Here is a 19,510-nt window from a genome sequence, read left to right as displayed (position 1 = left end):
AGAGCCTGGCCTGGGTGGTGAGGATCTTTAATGATGGGTGCTGCTTTCCTCCAACCACCTTTCATGTAGATGTGCTCAGTGGTTGGGAGGGCTTTACCCGTGATGTACTGGGCCGAATCCACTACCTTTTGTAGGGTTTTCCGCTCATGGCATTGGTGTTCCCATACCAGGCCGTAATATCGCCTGCACACTTCCCACCACATATCCAGAGAAGTCTGCCAAGGGTTTTGATGACATGCTGAATCTCCACGGACTCCTGAGCAAGTAGAGGCGCCGTCCTGCTTTCTTCGCAATAGTACATATATGATGGGTCCAGGGCAGGTCCTCTGAGATAGTGACACCCAGGAATTTTAAGTTACTGACCCTCTCCACCTCTGACCCGCCGATGATTCTACTGATGAATGACAGCAAGGAGAGACTGCGAATTACCACGATAAGAGGTCACGAAGATGAAATCAGAATCAGAGTTAATATCGCCGGCATATGTCGTGAAATTTGTTAACTCTTAACAAACTCTTTGTCAAATATTAACTCGATTTCTCTCTGCATCGATGTGGCCCAACCTCACGCAGTTCCAGCACTTTTTGTTTTAACTCTGAGGGACTAAGAATTCAATTGACGGGCTGATTCTGGGTGCTAGCAGAGGAGGGAGGGGCGAGTGATGAGTAACTCTCATCACTCATCCACCAGGACAGACAGGTGTGAACTGCGGGGGCGACCCGGCCGAGGGGCGGAGAGAATGGGCGGTGCCCTTGCGGTGAGTGACAGCAAGGCCGGGACGTACTCGGGGTGAGTGACAGCTCGCGAGTTGCTGTGAAGACTGGGTGCTGGAAACTTTCTGCGGGGAACCGCTAGGTAGGAATTCTGATTTCTGTTAAAACATAAATGCAGAACTTCCGACAGTTTTTGTGCTCTTGGTGTACGCAGTTCCAACAAACGGGATCCCTTTGTTAAGGGTGGAACTTGGCTTCGTTTCTGTGTACCGAATGGAGGGTTGGAAAAGTTACATAACTGTTCAGGGAAGTGAGGAACGACGAAGAGAGTGCAGTGATTTTAGTGGCGACGAAACTTAGTGGCTTGTGTGGTTGGCAAAATTAATATGTACAATGAAAATACGGGTTCGTTCGTTATGTGCCGTGTCGTTTGACGTGGGCGATCATGATTGTTCTTGGCAAACTTTCCCACAGAAGTGGTTTGCCGCTGCCTTCTTTTGGGCAGAGTCTTTACAAGATGGGTGAATCCAGCCATTATTGATACTCTTCAGACTGTCGGCCTGGCGTCAGTGGTTGTATAACCAGGACTTATGAAACGACCGTCCATTACCTGCTTCCACGTGACCCTGATCGGGGGTGGGGCTAAGCAGGTGGTACACCTGGCCCCAGGGGACCTGCAGGCCAGCGGAGGGTAAATGAACAAAATATAGAACTTTGTGAATGGGGAAAAGTGTTCGAGTAAGTTGAACAACCGTAATCATTTATGTCCAATAAGTAGATAAGGTGTGGAACACAAAGAAACGCCCCGAACTGCTGGAAATAACCTTCAGAAACGAGTTAATGTGTTGGGATGGTTCTTGGAGCCGACTCTGTTTCTCTTTGTGCAGATAATGTCTGATCTGCTGGGAGTTTTCAAGCATTAATTGTCAATATCTGTTAAGTATGCATTGGTCATGCTCTGAAATGTCTATCTAAATAGTAGATGATGTAGATTCAATTGTCTTCCAAAGAAAAGTGGCAAAGCATGTGAATACAAAATAAATAGCGTCAAATTTGGGCAAGAAACAGGAAGTGCAATGGGATTGCTCTGTGATTAGTATCAGAAGATAAGGGCCCTGAAAGCTTTGAATTGAATTGGCGTTATTACTTACATCCTTCACGTACATGAAGAGTAAAAATCTTTAAGTTACATCTCCATCTAAATGTGCAATTTATAGTTATTTATAATAAATATTATGTACACCAGGAGAGTCAATATAGCATAGAAATACAGCATGAATTAGTCAATCTGATGGCCTGGTGGAAGAAGCTGTCCCGGAGTCTGTTGGTCCTGGCTTTTATGCTAAGGTACTATTTCCTGGATGGTAGCAGCTGGAACAGTTTGTGGTAGGGGTGACTCGGGTCTCCAATGATCTTTTGGGCCCTTTTTACACGCCGGTCAGTGTAAATGTCCTGAATAGTGGGAAGTTCACATCGACAGAGTCCTGCGATTAAGGGAGGTACAGTTCCCATACCAGGCAGTGATGCAGCCAGTCAGGATGCTCTCAATTGTGCCCCTATAGAAAGTTCTTAGGATTTACGGGCCCATTCCAAACTTCGTCAACCGTCTGAGGTGAAAGAGGCCCTGTTGTGCCTTTTTCACCACACAGCCGGTATGTACAGACCACGTGAGACCCTCGGTGATGTTTATGCCGAGGAACTTAAAGCTGTTCACCCTCCATTGTGTCAAGGCGATGACTTCTCTGAAGGCCACCTCATTATTATTTGAGATTAGGCCAGTCAATGTAGTACCGTTGGCAAATTTAATTAGCAGATTGGAGCTGTGGGTGGCGACACAGTCATGGGTATACGGAGATGAAATCTTGAGCACGCCCTACGATTTGTCGCAACCCAGAAACCAATTTAATTTACTTCATGTAATATCATTACAGCTTCAGTACGGACACAGGCAAAAGAGGCGAAGAGGAAACCTGATAGGCAGCTGGTCCCCATTTCCCAGGGGCAGGCATTTGAGGGGAGAGAGAACTTTTGTTTTTACACAGAAAGTGTCGGTGCTTGGAATGTATGCCAGATGTGGAGGTGGAGGCAGACACTATAGAGACATTTAAGAAGCTCCTTGATAGGCACATGAATGGGCAGAGTGGAGCAAAATGGACCATGTGCAGCAGAAGGGACTAGATATCATTAGATAAGTTTGGCACAACACCTTGAACTTTGAAGAGCCTGTTCCTGTGCAGAAATGTTCGATATTCCAGATACCTCAAAGTAGTTTCCAACCGGAGAAATATTTTATTTTTCAAGAATAGTCATTGTTGGGACATACCAGAATTATATCTGTGATAGATTTATTGAACTGATGCCATTACCAAGGCCAATTCATCAATATTTTAGCATTGGGGAAAGTGCTATTTCTTAATTTTCTGTACACGTAAATTTTCAGCCAATTTTTGATCCAAGTAGAGATTGCCTTATTCTTATCAATATTAGAAAATAATATTGTTTCAAGATGTATTCAGGAGGCACAGAATCCCTTGCAGGAAGCTTTTGGATGAATATTCATTAAAAATCTGAATTCGGATTAATGGGGGGGGGAGGTGAAAAGGAAAGAAGTAATTTAGGGTGTAAAGAGAATTAACTAAAACATTAAGTCTGGTTAAACCTGTATTTACTCATGTTCTTTTGATATGGTTGCCTGCCAAGGACATTACCTTTAAATAAATATTCATTGAAGCATTCAGGAAGACCAATGGTTGAATACTTCTGTCTCTTTCAGATCACCAGGATGCCATCAACTTGGGTACATGCTTTTGGTTTCACTGTATTACCTCACACAGCTGCAATTATTGACCGATCATATCAGGAAGAAATTACTGGCTGGTATGCAGGCCTCAAAAAGCCATCTTGGTGTCCACCCAACTGGGTGTTTGGTCCTGTGTGGGTAACATTATACACAGGCATGGGGTATGTAATAGTCCAATTATGCACCTTATTTTGTTTCTTTTAATATATTTTTACAATCCATTACATATTAAATTGTGTTTTCCTAGTTATACGTTTTTAACCATGCAGTGTTCGATGATTGTGAATGAAAATCAGGTAGCTGGAACTTAAATACTAGTAGTTAAAGAAGAAATACTTTGGACTGCACGTTCCTCTTTGCAGCAGCAATATAGCATTTCTTCCCAGATTCTTGAGGAATTCAATAACTGACCTTCCTGCAACACTTTCCAGTGTCGTTTTGTGCTTTCATTAATTGTGCTGATTTTTCCCTGCCCTAAGCAGAGATGATTTCCAATAGGCTGACATCTACAACTTGATCTTACTATCCAGTATAAATGTGGGAGCAATTTTATGAATTGTGCCCCTGGAGGAAATCGTCAGATGCACCAACTTTAAACAGCAGCTCAAACTCAAACATACCAGATTGTCTATTTGATTTGCTATGGCCTCAGTCAACCATGTTATAAATGTTATTTTCAATTATTCTTCACCATACTAATTACTGAAGAGTTGATTTGTTGAATAACCTTTTGCCATCAGCCTTAGACTGAACTCAAGTCAGAAAGTGAGATCGTTGAAGTAATGGTTCAGTGCAGGACCAAGGGCAATTTAGACTATCAAAGTTGTTTTCTTTTTGTATGCAGAGTTTCACTGGTCTTCAGTCTTCTGTTCTTAATTCATCCTCAGTGAATTCTTTTCAACAAATAGTTGTTTGTGGGATAGGCCATTTACAAAGTAGTAGTCAAAATTCAAGAGATTGTGAATCAAAACTGCAGGTAGTAAAAATCCGATACAAATTTGAAAATGTTAGAAATGGATCTCGGGATGGGTTAGCAAGAACCATCCATTATAAACACTCAGACTTCTACAGCTATTTTAACTAGACTTCCTCATCCCTTGTCCCTCCCAAGGACTTTTTTTTCCATTTTCCCTTGTTCCCCCCTTTCCATCACATCTGCTTGGATGATGAAGCTTCCCACTCTGGTACATTTGAGGTGTTTTCTCTCCCAAAATAAAGCTTCACCTCTACCATTGTTGCCAGAACGCTTGACCAAATCTGATCTATTTTCCACACTTCTACTCTCACTCCCTCTCCTACTAAACATCAAATAAAGTTCCACTGGTCCTCACTTTCCACCCCACTGCCCCTAGCATTCAGTGAGTCATCCCATGCAGTTTCTTCCATCGTCAATGAGATTTTGCTTTGAGACACTCATTCCCCTCCCCCCGTAGCAATCCTTTCACATCTCCCTCATCCACTGTCCCTTCTTCTTCCTTCTTCTCTCACACAACTATAGAAGATACAGCACCTAATCCTATATCACTACATCACTTTCCTACCATTTGAGAGACCCAAATGACCTACTGAGTGTTTCCAGAATTTTCCACTTTCAGTTCAGGAAATGAAAGACAACGATAGCTCAACTAACACCAGAACATTTCTTATGCTGGATAAGGCTAGGGAAAAAAAAAGGGTGGGGGGAGCTAAGATGCAGTTTAAAACATTAAGAATATTAAAATCTTCCAGGAAAACTAAAGCAGCTGTACATGAAGTACCTCATTGGTTCTGAAACATTTTGGGGTGTTCTGAGGAAATAAAATACCATTATTTCATGCAAGTTCCTATAATTTGATGAATCATAATCACCTTATTGTTTGTGACAATTTGTGATCTTGGATTGTTTTCTGGTCAGGACATCACTCATCGCATCTCAGCCAGAGTGATAGAGTTTTTGGGAAACGTGATTTCTGATGCCTGGAGGGGAGGAGATGTTAAAATGCCTAAGCCAATTTGCTTTACATATTGCTGTTTACATTATGTAAAGTGCTGCAGCCAAATCAGACAAAGGAGATATTAATTAGAAAGGGGAAGCCTGTTCTATTTCTTGAAGGAAAAAAATCCATAAAAATCATACAACAATATACTTAAAAACATACTTTCTGTTTGGATTTTAATGCTAGACAACACCCTGAAAATTATAAAGAGTAATTCAGTGTATTGTGTTAACTATAAGATTTCTACATAATTCTCTTGAAATTATTGTAGTGAATCTCATAAATTTCAGTGACTAAGGCTATACTGTTTAAGTATTTATCTTAGTACTTGTTTGTTAAATTCTAGAATATATTTTATTTCATGTTCACACTAATTTGATGTACTGTGTGAATGTAGCATTTTTAATGAAGTTTAATAGTACTATCCTCTCTCTCGTTTACTTGTGCTTTCCATATTCACAGAGTGCAGGTCTTCTTGAAAAGTATCCCTGCATATGATGGTAACATACAGTCAATAACAACTTTGGACTAACTCCGCTCTATTCTGTACTCAGTTATGGCTCTTATCTGGTGTGGAAAGAACTGGGTGGATTCACTGAAGAGGCATTGGTTCCACTTGGTTTATATGGAACCCAACTTGCTTTCAACTGGGCATGGAGTCCAATTTTCTTTAAGAAACACAAAATAGGTTTGGTATGTATACAAATACTATTAAGAGAAGATACAGTTTTTTTTTAAAAAAAGTGAACACTGTGACAATTTTGAATATTGACTAACGGCGACCCGAGTATTACGGCTATTTAGTTTATAAAAGCTCACACTCGCAGAACTCAGAAATAACTACCCTAAAATGAGATACAGATTAAAATACACTCTCTGAATTTATATGAAAAAAACACTAGATAAATAAACACATTTTTCAGCTTGTATTTCTTGAATCATGCACAAATGGCATGGCTTCACATTAGATGGTCAAACACGAGGAGGGGCTGAAGTGGACCTGGGGTCAGATTATGAGCCTGGCCAGGTGACTGACCTTTCTGTGGGAACAGTGCCCACAAATCCTTACATTTTCAGATGGCTAAAGATAAGGATACAAGAGGACCTTGCAGGAGGGTATTAAGCTGGAGCAGGTCAAATTATGAGTGCGTTGATCAGGAATGCAGGAGAGCTAATTGGGAACAGCTGTTTTTTTGGGCAAGTCCACATCCAACATGTGGAGGGTGTTTAAAGACACAGTACAGGACAGGTATGTTTCAATCAGAAAGGAGGACAAGGATGGCAAAGTAAGAGAGCCTTGGATGTTGAGAGAAGTGATTAATTTAGTCAAGAAGAAAAAGGAAAAGCATTCAAAGCTTAGGAAGCCAGAATCAAACTGAGCTCTTGACGATTATAAATAAACCAGAAAAAAAAAACCACTTGAAGGCAATTAGGAAAGCCAGGGTTGGCTATGAAAAGCCCTTAGCAAGTGAATCCCAATGCATTCTATACATACAACAAGAGCAAGAGGATAATCAGATAAGGTAAGTCTGCTCAAAGATACAGAGTGCGACATTTGCTTGGATGCAGAGAATGTGGTTGTGGTCCATAATGAGTACTTTATATCAGCTTTTACCAAAGAGGATGTGGAGGGTAGAGAGATCAGTGGCAAGAGTATTAATATGCTAGGGCATTTCAAAGTAAAGGAAGAGGTAGTGTTGGGTCTCTTAAAGATCGTTGAGGTGGGTAAGTCCCCTGGTACTGATGGGATATACCCCAAGTTATTGAGAGAAGCAAGTAAAGAGGTTCCTGGGGCCTTAACCAATATTTTAGTATCCTCTCTAGCAACTGACGAGGTCTTGGAAGATTGAGAAGTAGCTAATGTTTAATTATTCAAGAAGGGAAAAATCTGGGGAACTATAGACCAGTGAGTCTCAAATCAGTGTTAGGGAAGTTACTGGAGAGAATTCTTAGGGGTAGGATTATGGCATCTGGAAAACCATGGCCTAATTAGAAAGAGTCAGCATGGTTTTTTGTGGGGCAAGTCATGTCTTAACTTGATCGAATTTTTGACTAGGGTAATTGATAAAGGTAGAGCTGTGGATGGTGTCTACATGGATTTTAGTAAAGCATTCGACAAGGTCCCTCATGGGAGGTTCATCCAGAAGATTAAGATGCATGGGATCAATGGTGAATTGGCCATTTGGATTCTGAACTGCCTTACCCATAGAAGGCAGGGGATAGTGGTTGAAGGACTTATTCTAGCTGGAGGTCTGTGATTGGTGGTGTTCCACAGGGATCTGTACTGTATATAAATGACCTGGATGAAAACCTAGCTGGATCAGTTAGTAAGTTTGCAGACGTTATTAAGATTAGTGGTGTTGTGGTTAGTATAGAAGACTGGCAAAGAATACAGTGGGATATAGATCAGTTGCAGAAATGGGCAGATAAATGGCAGATGGAGTTTAACCCAGCCAAATGTGAAATGTTGCATCTTGATGGGTCAAATGCAAAGAGGCAGTACACTGTTAAGGGAAGGGCCCTGTGCAGTGTTGAAGAGCAGAGGGATCTTGTGGTCCAAGTTCAGGGCTCTCGGAAAGTGGCTACACAGGTTGATCGGGTGGTTAAGAAGGCCTCTGGCACGCTTGCCTTTATTAGTTGAGGCACTGAGTTCAAAAGTCAGGAAGTTACGTTGCAGATTTATAAAACTCTTGAAAGGCTGCATCTGGAGTATTGTGTGCAGTTCTGGTTACCCCAGAAGGGTGTCGAGGCTTCGGAGGGGGGGGGGGGGGGGCAGAAGAGGTTTACCAGGATGCTGCCTGGATTAGAGGGCATGTGCTATAACGAGAGATTGGAGAAAATAGGGTTGTTTTCTCTAGAGTGGCAGAGGCTGAGGGGAGATCTGATAGAGGTTTATAAAATTATGAGTGACAGACAATCAGACATAATCTATTTCCCTGGGTTGAAATGTCTGATACCTGAGGGCATGTGCTTAAAGTGGAGGGGAGGGAGGTTAATTTCAAAGGAGATAGGAGGGGCAAAGTTTTTACACCCAGAGTGGTGGGTGCCTGGAATCACTGCCCAGGATGGTGGTAGAGGCAGATATATCAGGGGCTTTTAAAAGACATTGAGATAGGCACACGAATGTGAGGAAATTGAAAGGGTATAGACATTGTGTATGCAGACATTAGTTGGCCATTTGATTGGTTCAGCAAACATTGTGAGCCAAAGGGCCTTTTCCTATGTTGTGCTATTTTGTTTACAAAACTTATCATTGCCCTCATTGTCTTCATCGTTCTACAACCAGAATTTACCTATCAGACAGAAATCTACAGCAGGCAGCTAGCTGGTCCATGATGGGTAGCCTATTTAGCATCTGGCAACCCCAAAATTAGACTTCAGCTTTCCAGCCACACACTATATGGCTAGGGTGCTCGATTCCCAAGTGACTAGTTTAAGCTTTGTAGCTTACTGAGAATTGTTCCTTGGCTACCAGGTCAGTTTAATGTCAGAAAATTATTTACAGATTTTCTTCGGACCTTGAAATCTGTTTCCCACAAGATAAGAATGATAGCTTCTGATAAATGTAAAATCTTCCCATCTCTCTCTCTCTCTGGCTATCCATCCCATAGGATGATGTTGATCTTCTCATATGCTGTTTTTTTTTAAAAAGTCAGTTTGAAAAACAGGAAAAAATATAATGCACAATAGCCAGTCTTGCTGAAAGAAACCATCACTCATTGTCTGTATGTCAGACATCTGAAAATTCTCTGACAGCCTTGAGGTCTTTAGTTGCTGCTAGGAAGGGGTGGGATAACTTTGCTTAATGTATCGCAGTGAAGTTAATACCATCATTAAAAAAGACAGGAGAGAAAACAAAATGTTCCAAATGCAGTGATACCAAAGTAAGTGATTTAATGACATTTTGTGGGAATATTCAATTTTTGTTTGTTGATGGCATTTATGATCTATGACCCACAGAACTTGACATATGGGACTTGGAGGAACTGAGTGTTTCACTAACTTCTGAGCCATTTCTTGTGATTTTCAGGAGCACTCTTTGGTACTGACCATTCTACTATCTCGTTGCAGGCTCTCGTTGACTTGCTTTGTGTTTACGGGACAGCTGCAGCTACAGCTGTGGCTTGGTATCCCATCAGCAAAGCCGCTGCCAGCCTGATGGCTCCGTACTTGGCCTGGCTGACCTTGGCTGCTGCACTTAACTACCGCATCTGGAGAGACAACAAGGGGAAGGAAGATTAGGTTGTTCATTACTCTGCACTGTTGAATTCAGCTTTCGTAAATGGAAGAAAGAACTTTGTACTCCTACTTTTCATGTGTGGAGAGTTTTTAATATTCATGCTTATAATTCCTACTAACCTCTCATTTGTGTTGGGTGTTTTATTGAAATGCTAATAATTAAAATTTCTATATTGAGATTCTTCTGTTAATATCCATCTCAGCATTTTCTTTTGTACTAATCATGGAAGCCAGAAAAAAACAATTCAATATCAACAATAATATTTCTACATCAGCTTGATGTATCAGCATTTAATTGTAATCACACTTGGTGAGGTTGTCCAAGAGGCTTTATCTGCCTAACTGCTTCTACTCCTCAGATGGCTGCAGTCAGACTGCTTGGTGATTATTCCCTCACGGTGGAGGACTGTGTAAGTACCCACAAAGAGTCCTAAGTGCCCCAGATTCAGGCTGCACTACCTGGGTATTAAGTAGCAGGAGGGTTAGCCAGTGTGTTAATAAAATGGCAATGGTGAGAGCAGCAGGACTTTCACACAGAGCGGACAGCAGATTTCTGTTTCCCTGCTCATCACAGCCTGAGCAGCAGTGATTCAGCCTTGATGCCCCTGTGAACTATGTTAGGAGGAATGTCCTTAAACCAACTGCATACCATCATCTGAGAAGGCAGTGGTAGGATTTGAAGACATTGTAGAACAATTACAACATGAAAGGAGGCTATTTAACCAAGAGTGTGCTGATCAAAAAGAAGTGTTAACCAGTCTCATCTCGCCTTCCAGAACAAGCTCTATAGCCCTGCAGGTCACAATTCTTCAAGTACATTTTAAAATGTTCAGATTCCAATCCACCACTTTAATCCTCTACACCCTTTCATTGCCTATTTAAAATTATATGCCTCCTCTCGCTGAACCACGACTAGTCACGTTTTATCCCTGCTCCTTGGATTTTGACCTTTCTGTCCAGGTAAAGTTTTGCCTTTTACTTCTGCAGTCAGTACCCAATCTTGCACACTTCCCCGTCGCAGCTTAAAAGGAAAAAAAAAGTTGTCCAATATTAGCCCAATTGTGAAATAATCTGCTCCTTGAAATATCCTGATAAATTGCTGCTGCATCTTCACCATTACAATTACATCTGTCCTGTAATGTGTGGATTAGAACTACACAGTGTTCAAGCTGAGTTCTAATTTGTCGTTTACATAAATAAAGTTATATACTGAACCTCCCTGTTACATTCTCTTTCTTTGCTAAAGAAAGGAAAACATCCATAATGTTTTCTCACATCAGCTTGCCCCGCTGGAAATCTGTAATTAAGACAGAAAATGCAGGATTGAACAGTTTCTGTGGAGAGAGAAACAATTACCTTTCATAAGAACTAGGAACATGGTACATTTCAGACCCTCTGGCCCACGATATTGTGCCAACCTTTTAACCTACTCCAAGATGAATCCAATACTTCCCTCCAACATAGCCCCCCCCCCCATTTATCTTTTATCCATGTGCCTATCTAAGAAAAATGGGTTTTCGAAATTAAGTTGCCGAGGCAGGGGAAGGGAGGTAAAAAAAAAAGAGAAGGCCTGTACTTGGAAACATTAAGTAACGAAAGCTGTAGTGTTGCGGGATGAAAGGCCTACCTGGAAGAGGTACACACAGTGGGAAACAAATCAAAGGTCAATGACCCAAAATACTAACTCTGTTTCTTTCTGTGCAGATGCTAACTGAACAACTGAGTATTTGCAGCATTCTCTGCCTCTCTCAATCCTGCAACTGGAATGTGATTGCCTGGAACATCAGTTACCATTTTCACAAGAGTATAATAATGACTAGTGACTCAGATATGTAGGAAATAGTTTTGAGCTTCATTCCCCCTCCATCCAAAGGTTGTTCATGCAGAGAGCGAGAGGTGGATTCTGGTCACCGGAATTCTCTCTACATTTAATGGTCTCGTATCAAAGGTCAGGAATAACTGAAGATTTCACATAATTCCAAGATAGAGAAATGATGCAATCCCTATACATAATTCAACACCTTAGCAAATAGAGGGGCTAAATATTAGCAGCTCTGTGGTGATACAAGCCTCCACAGGATGAAACGCAACACAGTAACTGAATGTTCATAATGGCAGACGGTGATAAAGCAAAACAGACTGAGTGAGCACATTGAGTTTGTGGGTCCAACAATAAAACACAGAGTAAGTTGGACTTTAGTATCAGCCCTTAAGAGTTAGTATCTGGCATATCGCTACAGATCTGTCATTTACAACCTTTTCTGTCACATTCTATTTCCTGGCAGTGGAAAGAAGAAATCTATTTACCGCTTCCTTATTATAACCTGTTTAGAATCTGGAACTGATAAGTGATATTTGCCAAATTTCTGCTTGTCTGTCACTGTTAATGTTGCACTTCATTTGGTACAAGAGTCACTTTGTGTTTGAAAGTGAAGACCAAGGGGAGGGAACTATGAGCCAGACTAACAAGTATTGTCGGCAAGGTGCTGGAGTCAATAATCATGATAAAATGACTAACCATTTAAGAAAGCTGAATATAAATAAACCTGTTTAGCATAGCATTAGGAGTGGTTAATCACATTTGTCATAATAAATTCTTTGAAGGTGGGACAGGAAGATTTGTTGGAGTAAAAGCTGTAGGTGTGCTAAAATACTAAGCACATTAAAATTGCCAAAATTCATTTGACAAGATGCCACATAAAAGATCAGTGCGTAAGTTTTTATGCCAAATATTTTGGAGGAAGTGGGTCAGATGGACTGAACGCTGGCATTCAAATTGAAAACAGTTGGCATAATTGGGTCCTTTGTTAGATTGTAGGGGTGTAACAGTGGAGTACCCCAGAATTGGTTCATAGCCCACAGTTATTTACTATTTACATTAATCACCTTGAAAAAGAACACAGAAGTCAAAGTACATTTATTATCAAAGTATGGATGCGAGATATTTGTCTTGCCCACAGACAGCCACAAAACAAAGAAACACCATGGAACCCCTTCAAAGAAAACATCAAATGCCCAACATGCAAAAAAATGAATGAGAAAGCACACGGAATATAAAATACCAAACCACAGTGTCTCTGAAACTGTCTGGAAATGTCCAGTTCATTGTGTCAGAAAGGTAAGGTTTCTAAGTTTGCCAATAGCTGGGGTGGTATAACAGAAGTAGGTGGCAGAAGACGTTATGATGAGAACGTAGTGTTTCTATAACTGGAGATAGATACACTGACTGAGAAATGCAATCAACAGGCATGAAACAGCGCCTTCTGTATGATTTTGGGTTTTTTTTAAACCAGACCAGCTTGATAAAGTCACTAAATCAACACATCAACTGTAGGAGCGGAGGAAATAACACACTGGACCACTGTTACACTAAGACCAATAGACAATAGGTGCAGGAGTAGGCCATTCAGCCCTTCAAGCCAGCACCGCCATTCAATGTGATCATGGCTGATCATCCACAATCAGTACCCTGTTCCTGCCCTCTCCCCATATCCCTTGACCCCGCTATCTTTAAGAGCTCTATCTAATTCTTTCTTGAAAGCATCCAGAGTATTGGCCTCTACTGCCTTCTGAGGCAGAGCATTCCATAGATCCACAACTCTCTGGGTGAAAAAGTTTTCCCTGAACTCCATTCTAAATGGCCTACCCCTTATTCTTAAACTGTGGGCTCTGGTTCTGGACTCCCCCAACATCGGGAACATGTTTCCTGCCTCCAGCGTGTCCAATCCCTTAATAATCAAGAATGCCTACTGTGCTATTCCACGCCCACTATTTGGTAAGTTCTATAAGCTGGCTGTATTTTGACTCTCTGAGTATAGGCAGAGACTGAAATCTGCAGCACCAGTCGTGGGGACAAAGGAGTTTGGACAAGGGAAGCACAGGACAGCTTACAGGACTGCACTGAATTGGTGGACTGGACTGTATTCAGGGAGTCATCTGCGAGTCTGGACGAATATGCCATAATTGACACCGATTTCATTAAAACCTGCGTGGATGAGTGTGTGCCTAAGAAAACTTACTGTGCATTCCCAAATCAGAAGCCATAGATGAACCAGGAAGTCTGCAGCCTGCTGAGGGCTGTATCTGTGGCATTTAAAGCCTGTACAAGAAAACCAGGTACGACTTGCAGAGGGCTATTTCAAGAGCAAAGAAACAATTCTGAGCAAGGTTGGAGGTGACATTGGATGTGCATCAACTCTGGCAGGGTTTGCAGGCCATTACTTCCTACAAGTGAAACCCAGGGATGTTTCATGAAAGGCAGGGATGTTTCACTACCAGACAAGCTCAACACCTTTTATACCCGCTTTGAAAGGGAGAATAAAACGAAACCGATGAGGAACTGTGCAAGATCCGGTGACCCTGTCATCTCTGTCTCAGTGGCCGGTGTCAGACTGTCTTTCAAGACGGTGAACTCTCACAAACCAGCAGGGCCCAACAGAGTACCTGATAAGGCTCTGAAAACCTGTGCCAACCAACTGGCAGGGGAATTCAAAGATGTTTTCAATCAAAAGGGCAACAACTATACCAATGCCCAAGAAGAGCAGTGTGAGATGCCTCAACGACTATCGTCCAGTGGCACTCACATCTACGGTGATGAAGCTGTTTCAGCGGTTGGTCACGGCTAGAGTCAACACCTGTCTGAGGAAGGACCTGGACCCACTGCGATCTGACTATCGCCACAATAGGTCTACAGCAGACATGATCTCCACACAGCCTTGGATCACCTGGACAATGCAAGTACCTATGTCAGGTTTATCTAATTAGTGACTGCATATGATTGAACTTCAAAGGGATCTAGAGGTTCTTGTGTATGAATCACAAGAAGTTAGCAGGTGGGCCCAACAAGTAGTTAAGGAGCCTAATAGCACGTTACCCTTTATTGTGAAGAGGTTGGAGTTTAAGAACAGGCAGATGTTGGTGTATAGGGTGCTGGTGAGGCCACATCTGGAACATTGTGTACAATGGTGAAAATGTTGACATTGAGATCAATTGATGGCCCATTCCTCCTAGTTTACCTGCTTTCTTGAGATATATTTGCAGTGTGTTCATCTAGCTTTTCTCTGACTACCAACCCATCCTGATGATAGGCCATTTCCAAATAGAGAGCTTGATTAGGGACTGGAAACCTGGAATTGACAGGGTCCAGTCCAGGGAAGATGTTTCATGAGGAACGTTATGTCAGTGCTGGGATTTCTGCAACAACCTATCTATTTAATTCATGAGATTACCTGCAAGTGCCATTGCTACACCTCTGCAATGTTGAGGTGTTTTCAGCAGACTGTGCATCCACAGTGTGAATAATGACTGCATTATTCAAGTCAGGGCAATTTCCCAGAGGAAGGACTAGCAAAAAATGAATCTGTTCTGAATCAATCTTAGTAACTTGTTTACTGAGGTCTTCAAAATCTGAGATTGGCTGGTGCAACACACTTGTCATTTTGTTGTTATGTGAGCATCCTGGGCTTTGGTGAGGTTTGTACAGGAAGGTCCATTCTGGACTGATGGCCATTCTCAGCAAGTGTAGTGTTGATCATCTTTTGCATACTAAAGGTGCCTTGAAGTCTCTAGACTTCAAATGGAGATATCACACGTTGAGAAAGTACACATACATTCCATATTGGATATAAATTCTAGTGGGAAGGCGGTTTGGAAGAGGGAAAGAATGACTGCTAAATTCACTTGGGGTAATAAATAGATCTAACATCAGGCATTATAAAAAAACAATTGCTATTGCCTGATTGGGAAGCAGTATCAGGCAGCAACATGTGACCTCTACAAGACTTTGTGAGTCAAAAGCCTTTACCAAGTTAGTGAAGGCTAAAGACATGTCACAATTTTGTTCCTGATACATTTCCTGGACCTGCTAATCAATGAACCTCTTGTTGGGTGGTCTGAAACTACCATTAAGTTCAGGATTTTCTTGGAAAAGGGAAGTTTAAGAGCATATGGTCCAATAATTTACCACTGTAGCAAGTAGGTCAATGCCTCTATAATTTCCACATTTCTACTTAATTCCATTCTTAAAGATTGTTACAGTGTTGCTATTTGCCAAGGCTGTTGAATTTTCCCATTTTACCAGATTTATGGAACTTCTGTATCAGTTCTTTATCTCTGCCCTTGTAGACTTAACTGATATATTGCTTGGTCCCTTATAGACTTAGCTGATACGATTCCAGGTCCCTTGTAGACTTAACTGATACGATTCCAGGTCCCTTGTAGACTTAATTGATACGTTGCTAGGTCCCTTTTGGACTTAGCTGATATGTGACCAGGTCCCTTGTAGACTTAATCAATACGTTGCCAGGTCCCTTTTAGACTTAACTGATATGTGACCAGGTCCCTTATAGACTTAACTGATACGTGACCAGGTCCCTTATAGACTTAACTGATACGTGACCAGGTCCCTTGTAGACTTAGCTGATATGTTGCCAGGTCCTTTGTAGACTTAACTGATACGTTGCCAGGTCCCTTATAGACTTAGTTGATAACATTGCCAGGTCCCTTGTAGACCAAGCTGATACGTTGCCTGGACCTTTGGCTTTGTTTTTCTTGATGTGAATGATGGCTCATATGTGAGCAGATAGGGAAGGTTGCTAGAGATTCTCTATTAGAACGGTAAGGAATGGGTTTGATGGTAGCATCTGTCACAGTTAATTCACTGATCAGGAGTATTTTGAAGTGCTCCTCCTACATGGCTTTAATGAACAGAGACTCATCCTTGGATACAATTGGGGCAGAACCATGCGAGTTTGGCAGGTAAGTGACCTCCACCCCAGAACATTTCACTGTGGAAACAATCTGTAATTCTTCAGTATCACAATGGTCAAATAAACAAACCTCAGTTTCAAAGAAAAGCTGGGTCCTTCAATTTCCATTTATAATTGTAATCTGTATTTTTCTGAAAATAGCACTGTTTCTATTACCTTTATAGTCTTCATTATAACTACACAATAATTTCTCCAGAGTTTTATATTTTATGCTTCTTGCTATTTTGCAGTTTCTTATCAAGAGCAACTTTTAGCAGCAAATACATTTACTGTCTTTCACTTTGTGTGTACTTAAAATGTAATTTTTAAAAGTCATTTCTCAATCGCTTTTCATAATTCCAAAAATGTGTTTCTACATTGAACTCTTGCCCACAGTCTTGGCATTGTTTTGGTGGTGCATTAATTAGTGATACTGTTCCCTCTATTCCCAGATATGGAACATATACACTCAGTGACCACTTGAGTACTTCAGTACACCTACTTGTTAATACAAATATCTAATCTGCCAATCATGTGGCAGCAACTCCATACATAAAAGCATGCCGACATGGACAAGAGGTTCAGTTGCTGTTAAGACCAAACATCAGAATGTGGAAGAAATGTGATCTAAGTGACATTGGTGGAAATGAGTGTTGGTACCAGATGGGGTGGTTTGAGTATCTCAGAAACTGCTGATCTCCTGAGAATTTTATGCACTACAGTCTCTAGAGTTTACAGAGAATGGTGCAAAAAAAACAAAAATCTAGTGAGCAGCAGTTCTGTGGACGAAAATTCCTTGTTAATGGGAGAGGTCAGGAGAATGGTTAGACTGGTTCAAGCTGATAGGAAGATAACAGGAGGTGTCTAATAAAGTGGCCACCGAGAGCACATTCCTGTAATATATCATTGTCATGCCAACCCTAACCCACTTTGTTTACATCTGTGCAGAGATCTGAACCAATCAGAGCACAGAAATGAAATACCAGCATAACCTAGAAGTATGAACGCTTTCAGTGAGAGAATGATAAAGTACATATAGAGTGCAGAAAACATGGACCAACACAGGTCTTTACCTGAAAGATCTATCGTCCTTTGGAGAAGGGACCAGTGTGCCTTTACAGTTAGTGTCATAAGTCGACAAGGCCAGCATGGCACAGGATTGGTGAATGTTGAGATACAGATTGAGTGCTGAGTATGGTTGTTGTGGTTTTGCGAATGAGTGGGTATTATAGCTGTAACTCTCAGATTAGAAATGGACATGTGCTCAGAGCACACCTATTCATCAGTCATAAAACAAGAGCATCACGTTTATCCGTTATCCAAAACTTTCCGATTTCGTCAATTAACATTGCTGAGACCAATTGACTCGTCGTAACTGCACGGCTGCCCTTGCTGCGTGAAAATTCACTGTCATTTTTACTGCAAAGGTGGCTGCATTATTAACATATTAAATAGCTAAAAAAAATGCTATGGAACAACCAGTCAAAAACTCTATCACAATGGATGCCTTTTCTTTCTAGCAGATCTGACTGTGAGTAATGTTTGTCAGAATGCAGAGAACAGTTGATAATTCAACAACTGATTTATCAGTGTTTCCACTGAAATACCTCCATCAGCACAGGTCCTGACATTTGAACTGCTCTCTGTCAGTTAAGTTTTGGTATGCAAGGAGTAAGTATAATGCAGGGTGAACTTTGAAAAGAGCTTCTATTGACTGGCCTCCTACTCATATTTTGGAAAAAAAAGTTATTTAGTTAAAAGGACAAGGCACTTTACAGCTGCAAATATTGCAAAAGCTTAAAGAAAATCAGGCCACTTTACCAATTAAATGCCAATCACATCCCAGTTATCAACAAATCAGACACAAATTGATGCAAAATTTATATGTGTAAAACATGGTAGAACTTTTCAGTACTTAGTATCTATTTCATGATATATAAAAATGATATGGTCATACATTTGTGCTTGCACTTGCTGCTGAGATGTTACAGATTGGGTTGCACTTCCTCGGTACTGCTTGATTTTCTGATGGCCGTTGAGGCATGTAGGCAGAGTTAGTTGTACAGCAGCATTTCTGAGTTATCTCGTCACGACCCAACTCACCATTGCCGAAATAAGCCAGATAGTAACATCAAAGCAGCAAGCTGTTAGTCTCCCTCTCGATTGGCAAGAACAATACTTCTCTCTCTCTCTCTCCTCTGTGGGATGTTGTTGTGTTGTGATGAACAGTAATTTTTTTTTTATGTGGGATGGGGGTAGGGCTGATGCTTGTCTTCATTCTTCGGGGTTTCCTTCTGTTTCAAGGATGTCTACAATATGTAAAAGATTTCGGGTGGTATTCTGAATACATTCTCTGAAATTAAACTGAACCATTGAAAGTAATAACTTGGATGTCATCTTTTATCACCTGCAGTATGCTTCAGAACATAAGAAATAAGAGCAGGAGTCGGCCATCTGGCCCGTCGAGCCTGCCCCACCATTCTATAAGATCACGGCTTAATCTGGCCATGGACTCATCTCCACCTACCTGCCTTTTCCCCATAACCCTCAATTCCCCTCCGAAATCTATCCTACCTTGTCTTAAATATACTTACTGAGGTAGCCTCCACTGCTTCATTGGGCAGAGAATTCCACAGCTTCACCACTCTTCGAGAAAATCTGTTCTGTTCCTCATCTCCATCCTAAATCTATAGTGTTTCTTAGTCTTGCAGCTGCCTGCAAGAAGATGAACCTCAAAGTTGTATACAAGTATACTTACTTTGATAAGAAGTCTGAACTTTGAAACTTATTCCTACTGCAGAATCCTAAGCAGAATTAAAATGGAGAATTAAATATACAAGAATCAGATAAAGAGAACCGGAAAAAAAGTAACATGGTCATAGATTTGGTGATACCATTGTGCTCTGCAGAGAGAGATTGAAAACTTGGCTGAGTGGTGTAATAACAACCTCTCACTCAATATCAGTAAGACCAAGGAACCAATAATAGACTTCAGGAGAAGGAAACCAGAGGTCCATGAGCCAGTAATCATCGGAG

The 19,510-nt window shown here is 41.2% G+C and overlaps 1 protein-coding gene across 2 annotated transcripts; it reads left to right on the top strand.

The window, feature by feature from the left end:
- The first annotated feature begins 720 nt into the window (after positions 1-720).
- On the top strand, positions 721-9,919 carry LOC140734811 (translocator protein-like). Of its 2 annotated transcripts, none has more exons than XM_073059367.1 (4): positions 721-855; positions 3,487-3,674; positions 6,044-6,182; positions 9,561-9,919. In XM_073059367.1, exons 2-4 carry the CDS (start codon positions 3,496-3,498, stop codon positions 9,729-9,731), a joined length of 489 nt encoding a protein of 162 aa, XP_072915468.1. In that variant the 5' UTR covers positions 721-855; positions 3,487-3,495; the 3' UTR covers positions 9,732-9,919. The 2 variants fall into 2 exon arrangements, with proteins under 2 accessions (XP_072915468.1, XP_072915467.1); XM_073059366.1 differs by lacking the exon at positions 721-855 and adding an exon at positions 1,344-1,451.
- Positions 9,920-19,510: the final 9,591 nt, after the last annotated feature.

The sequence above is a fragment of the Hemitrygon akajei genome, chromosome 10 (genome assembly GCF_048418815.1).
Source record: "Hemitrygon akajei chromosome 10, sHemAka1.3, whole genome shotgun sequence".
NCBI classification, from domain to species: Eukaryota; Metazoa; Chordata; class Chondrichthyes; order Myliobatiformes; family Dasyatidae; genus Hemitrygon; species Hemitrygon akajei.
Note: the sequence above shows the minus strand (reverse complement) of the source record. Positions and strands in the feature narration are given on the sequence as shown.